This window comes from Carassius auratus, unplaced genomic scaffold (genome assembly GCF_003368295.1).
Source record: "Carassius auratus strain Wakin unplaced genomic scaffold, ASM336829v1 scaf_tig00017323, whole genome shotgun sequence".
Taxonomy (NCBI): domain Eukaryota; kingdom Metazoa; phylum Chordata; class Actinopteri; order Cypriniformes; family Cyprinidae; genus Carassius; species Carassius auratus.
The window spans coordinates 17265-36367 of NW_020524772.1; the positions used below are offsets into that span (position 1 = coordinate 17265).

The 19103-nt window shown below is 34.4% G+C and overlaps 1 protein-coding gene across 1 annotated transcript in view; it reads right to left on the reverse strand.

Annotated features, from left to right (window-relative positions):
* Positions 1-14758, reverse strand: part of LOC113075626 (DNA primase large subunit-like) — a 28308-nt gene extending 13550 nt beyond the window's left edge. The window contains exons 1-7 of the mRNA XM_026248305.1: positions 14631-14758; positions 14113-14264; positions 13892-14004; positions 13451-13545; positions 13076-13196; positions 12253-12348; positions 11765-11902 (exon numbers count right to left, since the gene is read on the reverse strand). Coding sequence (XP_026104090.1) covers positions 11765-11902; positions 12253-12348; positions 13076-13196; positions 13451-13545; positions 13892-14004; positions 14113-14257 — 708 coding nt within the window. The 5' untranslated portion in view covers positions 14258-14264; positions 14631-14758. The remainder of the gene's footprint in view (positions 1-11764; positions 11903-12252; positions 12349-13075; positions 13197-13450; positions 13546-13891; positions 14005-14112; positions 14265-14630) is intronic.
* Between the last annotated feature and the right edge of the window lie 4345 nt (positions 14759-19103).

Here is a 19103-nt window from a genome sequence, read left to right on the forward strand (position 1 = left end):
TACAGCAACCGGGACGCTTCTAACGAAAGCTGCAGTGACGAGATGCCTTTACAGATTAGCTATTGGCTCTTTCATTCAGAAGGCGGGGCTTCCTGTGATTGAACAGCCATATTGAGCGTGGCATATTTCCCCATTCAAAACTATACGAGTGACATGTCTTGGGTATTCTATAGTCATTGGTACAATACAGATACGACTGCAAAGAGCAACAGACAATGAGGACAATGCAAGTTTAGTAGAAAATAAAGTGCAGAAAAATATATTTGGAGTAATACTGATGTTGAGTGTAACAGACATAAGCATCAACGTGCTTGCTGGCACTGCAGCAGAAGAAAATCCAGCATTCATATAAAGTGTATTTTTATATATATAAATATATATATATATATATATATATATATATATATATATATATATATATATATATATATATAAATAATGTTAGAGAAGCAGTACATTCATGATGATTTAGAAGTAATTTCTAGGAAAAATGGGAAAAAGTCACAACAGGGAGTGAGGAATGTTTGTGAAGTTAGTCGAGTACCAGGGTACTGGTATAACTTAAGTATTAAGGATTTTAACCTGATAAAATATTTTATAGCTTGAAAAAAAAAAAAAAAAAAAAAGTTAAATGCACATGGATTTTTCTTGGTCCTGAAATCACATTTTTAAAATGAGGTTACCTCAAATATCCAAGTTTCCAGCAGCTGTTTTAGTTTTTTAATGGGGGTTTTATAGAGAGTCTATAAAATTGCAAAAAGTAATAGTAGTGTTTAATACCATGGCAAAAAATGTGGCACAAAGGTAAAAAAAAATTTAATAAATCTAAAATCATCTAGAAGACTTGCTGTATGCCCTTTACTGCCAAAATCCACACATGACAATACAAGTAACAATTAGATGCTGAGGATAATTGAAATAATAGCGGACTCTGTACTTATTATTAACATAAAATATACTTAAAATAAATAAGAAAAGGTCCCATTATATAGTAAAAAATGTTTCTTATATTTCTGTAATTCTAATATTAATAGTATATTTATCACGGTGGTTGCTTTTTGGAAATTAAAATCATTCATCTGAAAATTCAGAGTTTGCACAATGGTGCAACATGACACAACCAAAACGTATTCAACATCAGTTTTGGTAAACATTCATTTAATCTATAAGAAAATTTCTATGAGCTATTCTGAAACAATAGAGAGAAATGTAATACACAATTCTTAAAGCTATCTCCTAGGGTGAATCCATCACTCTGGGTGAAAAAGAAATAAACTAAATTACATCAACAATCTGCAAATTTATCCTAAAGTGTTCGACTGAAGTGTGAAGAATGTCAAGCATGTAGATCTAATATCAAACCAGAAAAAAGATGCTAATAAAACAGCTGAAAATACAATTACCCGTCCATACTTGAGCTATAATCTGATGCTGTAACAGACGTCTGAGACTTTGTGCAATAGGACAGTTTGAGAGCCCCTTTAAATACTGTCACAGCATACTAAGAGATGAAGCCTTTAATATTTAAACATCAATGCTTCCCCCTCAAATAATTACAAGCCTAAAATATTTATATTCAAGTGCCTTTCAGAAGCCCTAGCTTTTTGTGAGAGGAAAATTGGAAAATTGAAGCGACAACCACGTTTCACAAGTGGGCGGTGTTGAGAGGAGCACAGTGTGTGAAGCCTTTTTCTTGGAAAGATTTCACCTCCACAAAAGAGAAAGACCTGATGCTGTACTTTTGCTGCCACTTTCCAGTTCTTTAACGATCCATAATGTGTCACATTAACATCCTCAAGGCTAAAATAGAGGAATTAGCAGTATAAAATCCATGCAATAAATTAAAAGTTAGTCCAGTCTATAAGAAAATCAATAATTCACACGTAATCATTAACATCTAATAAAGAGCTCCTTTCATAATTCAAAACGCATTATTCTGTATATTGGTCTCTTCCTGAACATTCACCTGTTTGACATTTCCAATTGCACATTATAAATCTTTACCTTCATAACTAAACTATTTTGCAAATTTCTATGCATCATGCTTTCTCAATTACTCTATTTCACAAATATTTTGCAGCTACTGTACAGGCAGAACAATGAATAAAATCAAATCAAACAAATAAAAATCCTGTTAATCGTCAATATGTTTCTCATAATATCCGTGGCATGAAACCTGTGTCCTATGCCAGAAATATTTATAAAATGATTAATGCTTCTGTACTCTGGAACTGTTTGTACAAAACATGCCCGAAGGCTCTCATCTTCCCTAAAGACAGGAAACAACTTAAAACGCTCCCTGTTCTGCATTTAAGCAAGAGGGGAGACACTGAAGACAAGACTACAAGTGGAGCTTTGATAAATGCATGGAGTGCTCACATCATTACATCCCAGGCAAGACTTGCCGACAAAGAACCCGAATCAATCTTGTTATCTGGATCCCACAAGGAGGTCATCTCTCTCCTCTAGCATTCATCAGGACATTTGGTACAGCAAAGAGAGGGAGAGATCTCCAGCCTGGCATTACACATTCATAAATCAACAGCACGAGAACACTGGACTGCAAACTTGTGGGTAGAACATATAGAATGAGACTCAAAGACAATTAAAAATATAGAAGCGGATGTGTTTTTAACTACACATTCTCACCACACTGATATAAAAGCTGCCTCTCCAGTTAGATGCCATTGCATTACAATGAAAACCTTTCTAGTTTCCATTAATGTTTTTTGGCCAGTACACTAGATGGAAGGAGAACTACAAAAAAAATTACAAATGCTGCACCAAACCATCAAGAAATGGCACAAGCTATTTAAACCTGCTACCAGATTGCTACCAAATGGTTGCATTTTGCGACCATTTCTTCTGCCGGTGCAACTAAATTTTGTAAACCAAACTCATAAGTCCTGTCATTTCTGCTGTGCATGAGAAACTCTCGGGAACCAGTTATTGCACAGCACTGCGAGATCCAGTGAAACGTGCTTGAATTCACTGCAGAATAAATAATAAGGTTGCTGTGAGATCTAAGAATTCCAATTACGCTCAGAATTCTGAGCAGAAAATAAACAGATCAAACAGCGTTGACGTATGTCAGAAAACAAAAAGTAATAACGCTAATTATAAACATTGTGTTGTCAGAAATAGTCAAAAGGTTTTTACATTATTTATTTCAGGGTTTGTACAACCTATTGAAGGAGAAATTCAAACACTTTTCAATGACTTTCAAGTTTTTCAACTACTTCCAGCACTTTAAAGCTCTAAAATTATACAATTTAAGTGTCATTTTAATGGGATGACCAAAATATAGTCTAGTTTGTGGTAAACAAACACTTATTTAAAATAAAATCTATAAAGACATCATTACTACTATAAACAATATATGGGAGGAGAGGAGCACTTATTGGCTTATTAGTAGGGCTGCACGATTATGACATAATTGTCGATTATTCCCTTGAAATTGTAATTGTGATCAGGGTTCTAAATTAACACCCGCCAACCCACCAAATGCGGGTTAAAATTCATTTTGGCGGGTGTTAATTAAAACTTACTAGCCAGTTCGGCTGGTGATGCATGACATGAGGCTCTGTTCTCGGTCATTTATCCCCCTGGCAGCACTTCCTACATTTCCCATGAACACTGTGCTGTAATGCTACGTGATGACGTTCATATGCTCATTGTCTGCACACAGTTTGCAGTGAAACCAGCGCGAAAAAAACATGGAAACGAATAGCGTCCATCAGAAAACACAAGGAAAAAGAACGAATAGAGCCAGAGCAGGGAGCATAGACTGAAAGAGGAGGGAGTTAGCTATTAAAGAAAAAAATTAAGATTAAACTAAATGTGGCGGTGGTTGGGACAGATTTCTGGGGGCAAAAAGAGGAACGAGGCAGGGGATGAGGATATTACGGAGAGCCCCGCACGTCACCTGTAGGAGAAAAAAAAAATCAATCCGTGACGACGGTTTTGCAATCCGTCCCCTCAGTTTATAAACCGTACTCACAAATTCATAAACTTTTCCCTCGGTTTAACAAATTGTACCCACGGATTAACAAACCGTGCCCACGAATTCCCAATCCGTGCGCTCAGATTTTGTAAACCGTACCCTCGGTTTTTGAATCTGTACCCAAGAATTCATAATCCGTGCGCACACTTTCACAATCCGTTCCCTCGGATTTGTATTTGTAAACTGAAACGCATTTGTAGCTCCGCCCCCACCGGCAGATTCATTTCTGTTTATTAAACATTATTTTTCATAGTATCCAATGAGTCCACGATCAGCATTCACAAATAGTCTTCTTTTTAGCGTTTATTTTAATAGTGATTATTACATTAATCACCAATAGGATAAGACACAGCCGCCTGTATTTTATGAAAAAAAAAAAAAAAAAAACGCTAAAAAGAAAAATAAAATAAGGGTAAAAAGCAATACAAAACAAATAATATGCCGGTTATGTTTTCATTCCTTTTCTCTCTAACTGAATGCAATGTTATTTTCGGCCTCATTATTTATTAAAAACATTAACAGTGAAACATGCATCTAACTCCGGCAGGTGGGGTGGGGTGGATGGAGCTTAGTATAATAAAATCAGAAAAATAAGTCTTCATGCATGTTAAGAAAGAATTGTAGACAAGCATTAACAAAACTGTCAAAGTTTATTTAAAAAATAAAGCAATTCATGAATTATTTTCTTGTACTCATTTATTTAGCCTACAAATTAAAATGATAAAAATAACTTATATATTATTATATATTATTATACAGGTTATGCATAAGAATCTTTTATCCAAAACAATTTACAACAGAGGAAAAAATTACTCCAGAGTTAGTCACAATGCCAGGTTTATTGTACAACAATAATCAGTTGCTATTATAAGATTATTCCTTTATTATTATTAAACCTATTCCACATAATAATAGTCAATAAAACTGTATGTTAACAGGAGCTTGCTGCATGAATCCGTGAGTACGGTTTACAGATCCGTGGGAACGGATTGCGAAAGTGTGCGCACGGATTATGAATTTGTGGGTACGGATTCATAAACCGAGGGTACGGTTTACAAAAACTGAGCGCACGGATTGGAAATTCGTGGACACGATTTGTTAAACCAAGGTAACAGTTTATGAATTCGTGAGTACGGTTTATAAATGGAAGTTTTTCATGCCAACAATGTTAATAAAATGATCAAATGCATTCAGTGGCACTCATAATTTGTTATTTTTACCGGAAAAAAAATGGCTAGTGGAAATTCTGATTGGCTGGTAACTTTAGAAAGTTACCAGCCACATTGGCTGGTGATCAAAAAAGTTAATTTAGAACCCTGATTGTGATTAATAACAGATTATTAATTACTATTATCACAATTTACATTGATGATTATATGAAATAAACAAGGTGAAAACACACTAACTGAAAAACGTTGTGCTTTTCTATAGTATTAAGCAAATCGGATTGGTTTCTTCTTTAAATTAGGTCTATAAGAAAGTACAAATATGAATGGTTTTATAATGTTACACTAAAACTAAAATTAAAATAATGGAAAAACCCTTATGATAACATGTAGAAAGAAAAATCATCTTAGGCACGCAGAATAACATAAGTGGTCTTTGAATGATTAATTTCCACTTTATTTCAACGATTACATAATTGTGGCATCCATAACTGTAACTGCGATTAGAAATTTGATTAATTGTGCAGACCTACTTATTAGTCATTAATTTCCACTTGTTTGCTTTATAATTTGTAATTCTAAAATCACTATTATAGTATACAAATCAAGAAATCAAATGTTGTCAGTTGTAAGTTTTGCACTTTTCATGTGTATAAAGAAAAGTCACAAAGTGTCTTGTAAAGCACAAACGTGTTCAATTTGCGACTGATTCAAGTATACAAGTAAAGAGCACTGAAGTTGATCAATTCAGTATAATACTTTAGAAAAAGTACCGTACATTTAATAAGAAGTGTACATGAATTTTCCATATAAAATTAGATTTTGCACATTACTGTTATTAATAAAAGTACACTTTGTATGCTTCCCAACTCAAGCTCAGTGCTTTACTATCAAATATGCATCACCAAGAAATAAACGTAATATTATGATTAACTTCACTTGTTAATGCAAAACAATAGTAACTTTATGATTAAATTATATTTATTTTTTAATAACCGCTTTCACCGCAGTACTTAAAAAAATTACAGGTAACATTCATTTTATATTTGCACTCTATGTAGTCCAGCAATGTCTTTTGAGCATGCATAATTACATATCTGTGCACAGTACAACAGATGCTGATTTGCACTGAAGGTTCGATTCAAAATCATTAAAGTGCATTTATCCATCCATTAACAACCCTGTTATAATTTACTGCTTAATGCACAAGCACATTGCTGCATATATAGTTCATTTGTAAGCCAACTGATAATTTCCATGAGGGAATTTTATTCAAATACTTGATTTAATTAAGATACAGTTAATATTGGACTATTTAGAGTGAAACAGATACTCATTCCTCGTTGATGCATAACCACTTTCAAACAAAAAACTAAAATATATCTATCTATCTATCTATCTATCTATCTATCTATATATATATATATATCTATATATATATATATATCTATATATATATATATATATATATATATATATATATATATATATATATATATATCTGAGCCAATCCCCATGCTTTGTTGACTTAAGCTGTTATCAGAGTCCCTCCGCATTGATCTGATAATGAAGTGAGAAATACATCAGCCCTTCGTCTGGACACACAACAGCCGTGCTTGCTCGTTAATCACCCAAGAGGACAAGGGAAAGTAAACCTTCACCTGTTCAAGATGGCTTTTCAGTTACGGAAGGACCCAGCAAGACTGAGAGATTCCAATTGCCATGTTCTTCAGCATGTGTCCATCCATCCATCGACACCTCCACAGCACTAGCCAGCTATAGCTAAATGGATAAAATTGGGCTCTGGATTGACAGCTTCAATTCGCTGGCAGGCAGAGTGGAAGTGCTTGTGTTTTTCTACTCTACCTAGGTGACACTCAATTAGATTAAGCTATACTTTCAAAAAGTGTGTGATGCCTAGCGACAAGGTAATATTTCACAACCTGGTGATAAAAAAGAAACACTTTTACAAAATTAAACAGAATCTTTGGAGGCCTTTTAAAATCGTATTACTTCAATAGAGCACAGGTATTAAAGGGATAACATTACTGTGTTACAATAAATACAATTATTAGAGATGTTCAATGATCTGGTTTATTTGGATCTACGATTGAACTGATGATGGATTATTTATTAGCATTTATGGCTGATATGAAAAAGTCACTCAAAAGCATGTTGAGGCTTAAAAACACAAAGCAGCACAATAAACTCGCTGAAGCCTATTGCAGTCAAAATTCAATCAAGGGGTGTGCCATATGAGAATATAAGATCATGAAAGATCTCATTTATTTCCTTAAACACTACCATTCAAGTAAATTACGAAGTCAGTAAGATTTAAATTTATATGTTCTTTAAACAAATCTTACGGACCTCAAACTTTTAAATGGTAGTGTACTGTATACAGCAGACATAGCAACCTACATGAGAGCCCGAATGAGAAAAAATGTTTTAGAACTTTCTTTCTAAAGTATTTAAACAGAGTTAATTAAATATGTATTGTTTTATGTCAGATTAATTATGGTAATAACTCTCGAATGAACACAAAATCTAACCTAACTTTCAAATATCTAAAACTACACAGAGAGGGCACTTATGATATTTTTAGATTCATAAGTAGGACTGGCTCTGCTAAATGAGAGAAAAAAAACACTGACATGATTAAGTCAGCAAACTTGGCTGGTGATTAAATCTATAAAACATCCAGAGTAAAAATATATAACTTACCAATTAAATTTTCACATTTTCACAATTCCACAATTTTCACAATTTTTAAAGCAAACCTTAACAATATGAATGGCTAGCTGATATAGCAGGATGTTGATGGAGCGGCCACTACTGAAAAGTCACTACATCATACATTTATTAAGCATGTATGTATCTTTTTATTTGATACAGACTTTTTACTACAAACATTTGGTTTTTTGTGATAAAGTGAACATTGTTATTGAAAACTATGCTAATGTAAATATCACCATGATAATATTATATATGGCTGGTATACTTGAAAGACTTCTAATACCTTAGAAGCATCTGGATAGGTTTAAAATGACAAATCAGAGTATACCATTGTTATCCAGCAAAAGTGTGGCTATATATTAATTTCTTTCCATCTACAGTTAAATTGTACTTTTTTGGAAAAATGACCTAATAAATCATTTGAACTTCTTAAAACCCGAACTACTGATCTGACTAGCAAAAAAAAAAAAGAATCCTAGGAACAGTGTGAAAGTCAAGAACACTGAAGCTTTAAACCAACCCTCATTACCAATATGACAGAAAAAGAATTAGTGAGATGGTGTAGTCTTTAACACGCTTTATAAGGCTCAGGCTAATAATAATTTCCACCAATGGACAGTCTGATTATACCAGAGGTCTTATTTTCAAAAAGTGTTGAATATTTGCAGAGTGAGCCGCTTCATTCATGATGACTTTTGAACAAGGAGAGGGAATTACATCGACTTTGATGGAAATAGAGCTTTAAATGTCGGACCATAAGCTGCAGCTCAGCTCTGATTAAGAACGTATCCCCATGTCAGATGTTCTGTTTGTTCGTCATGGACACAATTAACTCTAAATAACTACCTTTGTATTTCACCACATTCTGCTGGCTGGTGACCGCTCTTTTAAAAACTGAACAGGACACAAGGCTTTTAAATCATAATTTGCAAGTTGAGCTTGCCTGCCAGGAGAACCTTTGAAACTTTCCAAAGAAACTAAGTTTCAGAAGGTTTGTCAGGCCGCCAATGAAACATGGGGTATGAGCACTAAAATTGCAAAAGATCATCATCATCTGTAGATCTATTTATAGACCTTAATCAGGTGAGACACCATATTGAATTGAACACAAATGAAACTAGGCTGTGAGGGATGGACTTACATTCTTTACAATGGCATGCACTGTATAAAGGTCGTGGACCAGGTCATTTTCACAACTCATACATTTTAAAACAGTTTTATGGAGTTTTTGTATACTGAAAGGTTTTAGTTTTTTTTTAAAAACATTTTCATCAGCTGAACACTGTACTTCTATAAAAAAAAATGTATATGGCACTAGATATAAGACCATCATGTGTCATGAGTATCAGTATGTTAAACTGATTTTTATCAGTATGTAAGCCAGCTAAATAAGATGATCTCGGTGACAAATCAGTGGAAATTACCCACCCCTCAAAAAAAAAAAAAATTCAACAGCACAAAAAGTGTGGGGGGGGGGACTTTTATGTTTTAAAAGCATTAAAATGGGTGTGCAAAATAAATTAATGTACATTTTTCAATGGCAATGCAGTACAAGCTGGTTTCTTTCAACCAATTTCTGGTCAGTGGAAGCTCTACTAAAATGGACATTTAGAGTTAAACTAAAGATTTAAAACCAAGCAGCTGATTTTAGACAATCTCACTGGAAATGATTCGAAGTATCACAATAGACTCATTCCAAGCCTGATTTATGGAGTTGACGGGAATATGAAGATTGACACATTTAAATTTTCTTCCAGCGTGGCCATCCTGAATGAAAAACAACAGGCAGGCAGCATATGCTTTCATTAGCCAGCATGTATTATTGTGGAGGCTTATACAGTTTCAATATACTGGCACGAGCGAGACCGTTGACTAGCAGTGTCTGTTCTCCACTGCGGTCAGACAAGAACTTACCAAATAATAATCTGAATGACTTTTCTCAGAGAACATGCTGCTGAAATAAAACCCCTAGCACCAGCTGTCCAAATGCCTGGCAGACTCACTATGATGGCCGGCCTTGACGAGATGGCATGTAGATGACGAAAAGAGAAAAATCTGCCAAGCTGAAAGATAATTTACCATGCTGAGATGAGACTTTCTTAATTTTGCATCATCCATCTATGACACTTCTTCATGCCCAAGATTCAGGTGCGACACAAAACTCAGAAACAGCATGGCACAAAACACATTTCCTAAAAAACATCTTCAACTAGCACAAAGAACGCTCAATCCCAGAAGCACAAGGAAATGAATGCAGACTACATGCCAGCACTAAATGCACAAAGCCTGTCTCTTCTCCACTTACCAGCGATCAACCGAACACAACCGCTCCCCAGTTTCAATTAAAATGCCCAATTAAACCCAAGCTGGGCAGACTAATGTTGTTAAGTAATCGAAGTTCACAAAGCTGCCCAAATTTATTATTGTTCCTTATATCCTGCACACATTTTCATTTCTCCAGTTATAGCAGCAATTAAACCTGCTGCTGCTACACTGTTTACCATCAGACATTCACATTTGAATCTCAGATATTAATGGAGTGAAGATGACAAACAGGCAGCTATTACTTTAACAGCCACCACACCGTTCTGCAGATAAATGATATATTTAAACTGCACTTTATATTTAGAGTGTCATTTTATACATAACCCTTAATAAAATAACAGATGAACTCATGCTAACAAAAACCTTGATGAAAAAAGTACGGTATTAATTTTTAATATATTATAACATTATAAATGGTTTACTTTTGGTCAGCTTAATGCATTCTTGCAAAGATTATTTCTTTATTCTTTAAAATTATTAAATCTAATTATTTCTAAAAAAAAAAAAAAAAAAAAACACAAAAAAAAAAAACTTACAGACCCAATAGGTCTGTGTATATAAATGTACTGTAATACATTTCTTCAATATAGCATATCCAGTACATTGTGCCTAACTATTTTCAAAATATTAGAACCTATCTGGTCCTGTATACTTGAATATTTGTGCTTGTGCTGCTGCACAAAAGACAACAAGGAATCAGCAAAGCTCGAGCATGAAAAGCCCTCAGCGTGCGGTCTGCTGGAAATATCCTGAAACACATCACATTAACATGCATTCTAAACATGATGCAAGGGGAGAAACTCAATGGTAGGAATACAAACACATGTGACATCTTTCAAAGGATAATAGCCTATTGCAGGGAAGCACATTTTGCTGCCATTTGGCAGGGTTGGGGAAAAAAACCAAGATGCCTCCATGGTGGGTTACAGCAATCTCGGCAGGAGCTAACAGAAAAGCTGCTTTTGATTTCCTGACCAACAACCCTCCCTATGACCTCCTCCATCGTCTAGTCACCTTTTAATCTCCGTCTGAAGGTGGAAATGACCCATGACTTCTCAGTGTGTGCCATCAAGCACTGTACGTTAAGCCTCTCCAAACTATCATCTCTTACACCCACTCTTCTACACTTAGAGAAAAAAAACAGCAATCACATGACTGCTATAACCTTTCGATTGCATTACCTCTCTAGACTTCCAAGACCGCCTTAACGCACCCCCCCCATCAACTCTAACTGTTAACTACAAGCTCTGCTTCTGCAGCTTACAACAACCCCCATGAACCCTTCAAAATAGAAACCCTTTGAGTTTTATTGAAGGAATACAAGGTAAATGTGGGTAGTTTTGCATCTTTGAACTCGGAGTGAATCCGAAACCACTCTCAATCAAAACCAAATGTAAAATCCCTTCTAATAATGCCTTCTTTCAAAGTAACATAGCACAGGCTTCTTTTAAAATATCCATCTCGTCACTTACAAATGAATCTCTGGTGGTGAACACCGATTGTTGTGTGATGGGGCTCCAATTTTGTTACTTACCGCAAGTGCTTTGGACAGTCTTGTTCGGAAGTCATTAAGGACAATCGTGACAATTTCATGGTGGGGAATGTAGGCATTTCCAGCCAGCAAGTAGACTTTCCTTGTGCGCACTAAATCCAGGGCATCCTGAAATGGGACCTTTAACACAGAAAACACTTTATTGGTAATTTTTTAAATCAACTGTACATTCATAATGTCGAAGTATTACAGCTTATGCTTATTTTAAATTATTGACAGATGGGTTAATAAATAAATTCTAATAAAACCTCATTCTAGTTTTGACAAGCATTTATAAGACTTGGAATATGCAATATAAACTTTAACTTGTTTTAAAATAAATGTAATGATTTAAAATGAACCTTTCTAACATGCCGTCTTATATTTTTACAAGATACTAAGTTACAGAGTTAAGTTACAAAGATTCAGTATTAAATAGCTTTTCAGAACTCTGTATCATTTTTATAATGGAGATGTTACCATTAACTTACTTTATAGAAGTCATATTCTTCCACTGTGATTCCACTTAATCCATAACTGGAGGTGATGAGCTTGTCTTTTAGGCTTTTCTTTTCCTCTGCACTTACCTGTAAAATGAAAGGGGAAGAAATTGCACAGCTGACATTTAGTTTGAAGTAGAAGAGCTAAAGCAAGGACAATATTTGGCGAAGACAAAGGCATTTATCACCACAATTCAGAGAGCACATTGGAAGAAAAACAGCAGATTTAAATTATCATGTAAAAAGGTTATGACAAAATATATTGTTTAACCTTTATGCAGTAGCATAATGGCATTAGCATTTATTTATGGCTAGAAAACATAAGCATTCAGGCATAGTTCTGAAATCATATTAGGATTGTTAAGAGAGTGGAACTGAAAGACATGAACTGAGAGATGAACAATGTTTTAATGTAGAACTGCCCCCTACAGGACTGTACATGAAAACACACTCTTCCACTGGCCCAGACCTGTACATATCTTATCTTTCAAATAAGAAATAAAAAATGAAATGAAGATTTAGCAAGCATGTTTTAGTTACAAAACATTCGACAAAGTGACTGTCCAGCCATTTATTGGGAAGCTGGCCAAGAGTTTTGAATCTGATTTGGAAAGAAAATAACACCTACAGATGAGAAATCACTTTTCCATATTGTGTCTGTAAATAGTTCTATGAAAATAGACAGAGTTAGTTTTATCAATTTTTTTTTTTTTTTTTGTAAACTAAAACAATACACAGATTTTTCTGATAAAATCAAAAGAAAGTGAGTTGTGGGAGGTTTCAAAAATTCAATTAATATGTAAAGCAGTCTCACCGTCTCGTACTTCAAATTATTTTTATGCAAGAAGTCGGTCTTGTGCTTTGGAGTAAGTTCACCAAATCGGTAACGGAAAAGATCCATTTCCTGTTGGATAAACCATCGTCTCAGGTCCTCCCTAAAAAGAAATAAAAGTATGTGGTTTCATTTATACCTTACATTTCAAAATTTACCAATAAATTAACCTTAATATATATATTCAAAAGAATATGACTGCATGTAGTTCTGCAAACGGTTTAGTTTCAACTTCGATTATAAATGTTACATAAATGAATATTCATAGCTCAAAAAAAAAAAAAGATTCATAGAAAAAGATAATTGACCAAACTAAACAGTCCATCCTGATTTACACATGACATGACTAACACTTACGTCTGGCAATACGCCAAGCGAAGAATAAAATGGGAGATATGGTCTTTTCTTCGTTTCTCATATTCAGATATTCCTCCCTGAACCTTCCGGTCACCCTGGGTGATTAGAGCAGATTGTTTGAGGAAAAAAGAAAAAGAGTTACTGTATAACATAAAGCGAGTGTACTCATTTAAAGAGTTTGAAAGCATAAAGACAACTCTTAGTCTTAAATATTCTAAGACTTATGAGCAAAATATAGTAAAATGAAACATCCATCCTCTTTTCTTAAGTTGTGTATGTGTGTTGTGTACATAGGATAGTTTGTTTCATTATAGACAATTGCATGTTTTGAAGATTTTTTTCTTCTATGATTCAACAAAATGATTCATTAACAAAATGAACGTAGTCAATGTGCAGCATGAGAAAAAAAAAAAACAGTATATATGAAGAAAATGTTCTCACCAATTCTGTCTTGAGTGGGAAGTTCAGACTTGAAAATTCAGCTTCCAATTTCTTGCTGTACTGATCTGAGTTTTTCACATAGCTTACCCCAATGTTTTCCACAGTCTTGAGCACTTGAAAAAAATGCAAATCATAAGTATACACACAAATATATAATTGAAACATAAAAAATGTTTAATTCAAAGGCTCTTAAAAACACCTGAGGCATGCAGATGACTCACATTTCAACCTCTCCACTGCGAAGGTTTCAAACTCAGCGAGAGAGATGTTCTCCAGGGGAGGCTGTCCATAGAACTGAAGACAGTGATCATACAGATCATTCTGAGAGCTGCCGATCAGCTTCTTTCTTCTGCCTGGAAACTGCATTGCAATTCTAGACACAGAGTTTTAACAATACGTTTACTAAAACTGGACAATGTGAGACTTTAAGACCAGACACATAGAAAAGCACTGACAGACCTACAGCGATTATAAAAATAAGACAAAGTAGTTGACAATCAATAAATACACACAGACACAGCAGTAACGTTACAGCTCTCATAAACAGTAACTATAGTTCCTGAACTTGTATAGTGCTAGGTTAACTAGCTAACATAGTTCATAGTTTAAGTAACATCATTTGCTTTCTGTCACTAATGTCCTCGTGCGCATTTAACATGAAATACGTATGTTACAATAATATCAGGTGTCTTTAACTAAATATTCATTATATGTAACTCTCATTTAATAACAAACTAACATCTCAAAACAGTGGCTGTCTGTCTCTTCCCGAAGCCTGAATCCCGCCAACAAGCTGACGTTCCAAACAAAGCGCGGGTATATGACGCCACTCTGAAAATTCACCAATCGTGCTGCACGAAGGGCTGCTGTTTCCGGGGGCTGTGTTGTGTTCTGTTTTTCTGTAGGTGAATTGTGAATTCGTGTCTGAATCATTTCCACAAAATCGGTTCTTTTGAACAGTTCGTTTCAAAGAACCGGTTCAAACAACCAGTTCAAATATTCTTGTACATTTGTACGTACTTTTTTCATGTGGTTCCTGACATTCTTAAAAAAACTATATTTAGGCACATATATTGTTCCGTCTAAGTTTTTTTTTTTTTTGGTTAGTTACTCATTTTGAACTTAGGCTGAAAAGTTTTGATAAAACTGTCGTACAATAAAGTAATAAACACATTACGTACAGGACGTTTATATGTAAAAAAAAAATAATAATAATAATAAAAATAAAATAAAAAATAATCTTTCTCCGCTTTTAAAGTAACTTTTCGCCCTATCCGCAGCAGATGTTCAGCTCAATCCTACTGTCCACTGACTTTCGATTCTCTTGAACAAATCGTTCAGACTGGTTTTGCTAACAGGCTCAATTGATTCATTTTTGTTGCGTAATTAGTGCATAAACAATAATCAACAAAAATCTTATTTATTTTAATTTCGCTTTCACACAGTTTCTAGTAGCTTTTTTTTGTGATTTACTTAAAATGGTATATAATTTATATAAATACCTTTTAATAAATACATTTTAACTGTCTTGGATTGTAATAAGTAACTTATAGGGATGTTTTGGCACACCATATAAAAATAATTTATTTGAAATATATTTATCCGATTTACTTAATTTCAACATAGAAAACAAGATGAACTTGAGTAAAATTTGCCCTAAATAATGTTTCCATTCCCACAAAATTGTTCTAAGCAATGTTACAGACAATTGTGATATGCATTTTATCTTCTTTCTAGCTCTCTTCATCTTAATGTGAATCATTGTAATAAGAAAAAGGCTGTTTAAGTTTATTCCATAAATATCTAATGGAGTGAGCATTGCCTTTCTCTGAATATTGCTTGTTGCTTCACAACAGCAAGTTTCATTCAACACAAGAATATTTTTTATATATTTTTTTTTATTAGCAATATCAGAAAGAAACAGATACACATTAGAACAAAAACACATGTGAGGATACAATAACAATTAAGAGGCCACTTTCCATTAGCTTTAAAAGATGAAGCATTATTAGCAGTCTAATATACCAGCAACAGCTTGTTCTGCATTATAGAGATCTGTCTACTTCCTTATTAAACCCACACACCACTCAGTAAACATGTGACTGAGCCAGAGCAGCTGACTGTATCAATCTTTAAGGGTTATTGTGAGAGAACTCATTGTGCTTTCACCTCTCCTGCAGGCCCTGCTCCATCTAAACCACATTATTTGATCCCTCTGCAATTTTACGTCCAGAATTTATTTGTTAAGACAAACTTTTAATGTTACTGAAGATACAAAAACAAAAGAAACAGTATGTTCATACTTAAAATACCATCCGCATGCTCAGAAGGATGATGCTCTTTGCTTATACTGCCCTCCATTGGCTATAGAGTAGAGGTGTTTATTTTCTTATTAACTTCAATATTAACAAATGTCATTTTAAACATTATGTTAATGCAGGAACCAAATGAGAATGCTGGCATTGTTTGAATATATTTGTTAATGTAACGGACATTTACCAGGATCTTTAGAGATTTCGTTCTGGTGAAAAAATTTGACGCATTCGATTCAAAACTCTTATGCAGCATTTTATTATTTTTTTTTATTATTATTTTTAAATAAAAAATACAGTAAAATCAGTAGGATACTGTGAAATATTATTACAATTTAAAATAACTATTTTCTATGTCAATATATTTCAAAATGTAATTTATTCCTATGACGGTGAAGCTGAATTTTCAATATCATTACTCCAGTATTCAGTGTCACATGATCATTCAGAAATCATTCTATATTCTAAGTCTTAAAACATTTTAAAGTTGTTTGAGCAGTTGAATGCATCCTTGCTGAACAAAAATCTTACATTTCTCTCCAAACTTAAAACAGAAGTAGGTGTTTTTCCATCAAAGACTGAACAGCATAGGTGTAAATACTTTGTAATTGTACTTCCTTGTATTATTTAAGAGATTTAAGTACTTACTTGAATTCTAGTGAAACTGAGTCCTGTATTCTTACTCAGTACATTTCCATATCACAATGGAAATGGTTTTTGCTGGTGTCATGACTAGAATCTTTTTCTTTTGCTAATGTAAAAATTTGATTAAATTACAGTTAAGGCTGAACTTCTCCAGCCAATGACATAAATTCAGCTGTAAATCTGGACACAACAGGTCATTCATCACAACACAATCTGACATAAAGTATATTTTAAATACAGACTTTGTTGAAGATGGACAAACTTGACCCAGATGGGAACATAGTCGACAATCTGTATCTCAAATCTTTAATACAAAACCAGCTTCTGAAATTAAAATGTAATGTCTGGTAACAGGTTTTAGTTTAATATCTGGTCAAACACTATTCCAGACTTGCATTCAAGTATGTTTTGGCTAGATAATTTTGATACAATGTGCATTCTTTCACTTTGCATTCAGTTTGTCAGTATTTTACACCTCTGTCTGTCATCCAGCGAGAAAGGGCAATGAACAAGGAAGTTCGAGCACAAAAAAAAAAAAAATCTTTAAATGTCAAGTACAACCAACTAAAGTTATTTGATTTTCTGCACATTCAACATTAATGATGGTAATAGAAAATGCCTTTTAAAAAGTAAACATTTTATGCAAAGATACAAATATACCACACAGTATAAATGAAAAAAAATATTGGAAAATGGTTTCTACTCATTGTTCCTATGTAAATGATCCCTCACGTGCTGGTTGATAAATGAATACAAATAAAGAGATGTGCTTTCACTCTCAAAAAGGTACATATTAATATCAAATTGGTCCAAATTACAAACCCGATTCCAAAATATTTGGGACACTGTAAAAATTGAGTAAAAAAGGAATGGAATAATTTACAAATCTCATAAACTTATATGTTATTCACAGTTGAATATAGATAACATATCAAATGTTGAAAGTGAGACATTTTGAAATGTCATGCCAAATATTCGCTCATTTTGGATTTCATGAGAGCTACACATTCCAAAAAAGTTGGGACAGGTAGCAATAAGAGGCCGGAAAAGTTAAATGTACATATAAGGAACAGCTGGAGGACCAATTTGCTACTTATTAGATCAATTGGCAACATGATTGGGTTTAAAAAGAGCCTCTCAGAGTGACAGTGTTTCTCAGAAGTCAAGATGGGCAGAGGATCACCAATTCCCCCAATGCTGCAGTGAAAAGAGTTTCTCAGAGTTTGAAGTTACCATCATCTACAGTGAATAATATAATCCAAAGCTTCAGAGAATCTGGAACAATCTCTGTGCGTAAGGGTCAGGGCCAGAATACCATACTGGATGCCTGTGAACTTCAGGCCCTTAGACAGCACTGCATCACATACAGGAATGCTACTGTAATGGAAATCAGAACATGGGCTCAGGAATACTTCCAGAAAACATTGTAGGTAAACACAATCCACCGTGCCATTCGCCGTTGCCTGCTAAAATTCTAAAGGTCAAAAAAGAAGCCATATCTAAACATGATCCAGAAGCGCAGGCATTTTCTCTGGGCCAAGGCTCATTTAAAATGGACTGTGGCAAAGTGGAAACCTGTTCTGTGGTCAGACGAATCAAAATTTGAAGTTCTTTTTAGAAAACTGGGACAGCATGACATCCAGACTAAAGAGGACAAGGACAACCCAAGATGTTATCAGTGCTCTGTTCAGAAGCCTGCATCTCTGTTGGTATGGGGTTGCATGAATGCGTGGGGCATGGGCAGCTTACACATCTGGAAAGGCACCATCAATGCTGAAAGGTATATCCAAGTTCTAGAACAACATATGCTCCCATACAGACGTTGTCTCTTCAGGGAAGACCTTGCATTTTCCAACATGACAATTACAACATCATGGCTGCGTTGAAGAAGGATCCGGGTACTGAAATGGCCAGCCTGCAGTCCAGATCTTTCACCCATAGAAAACATTTGGTGCATCATAAAGAGGAAGATGTGACAAAGACCTAAGACAGTTGAGCAACTAGAAGCCTGTATTAGACAAGAATGGGACATTTTCCTATTCCTAAACTTTGAGCAACTTGTCTCCTCAGTCCACAGACGTTTGCAGACTGTTATAAAAAGAAGAGGGGATGCCACACAGTGGTAAACATGGCCTTGTCCCAACTTATTTTGAGATGTGTTGATGCCATGAAACTTAATCAACTTAATTTTTTGTTAATGATTCACTTTGTTTAAACATTTCATATGTCATCTGTTGTATTCTGACTAAAATATT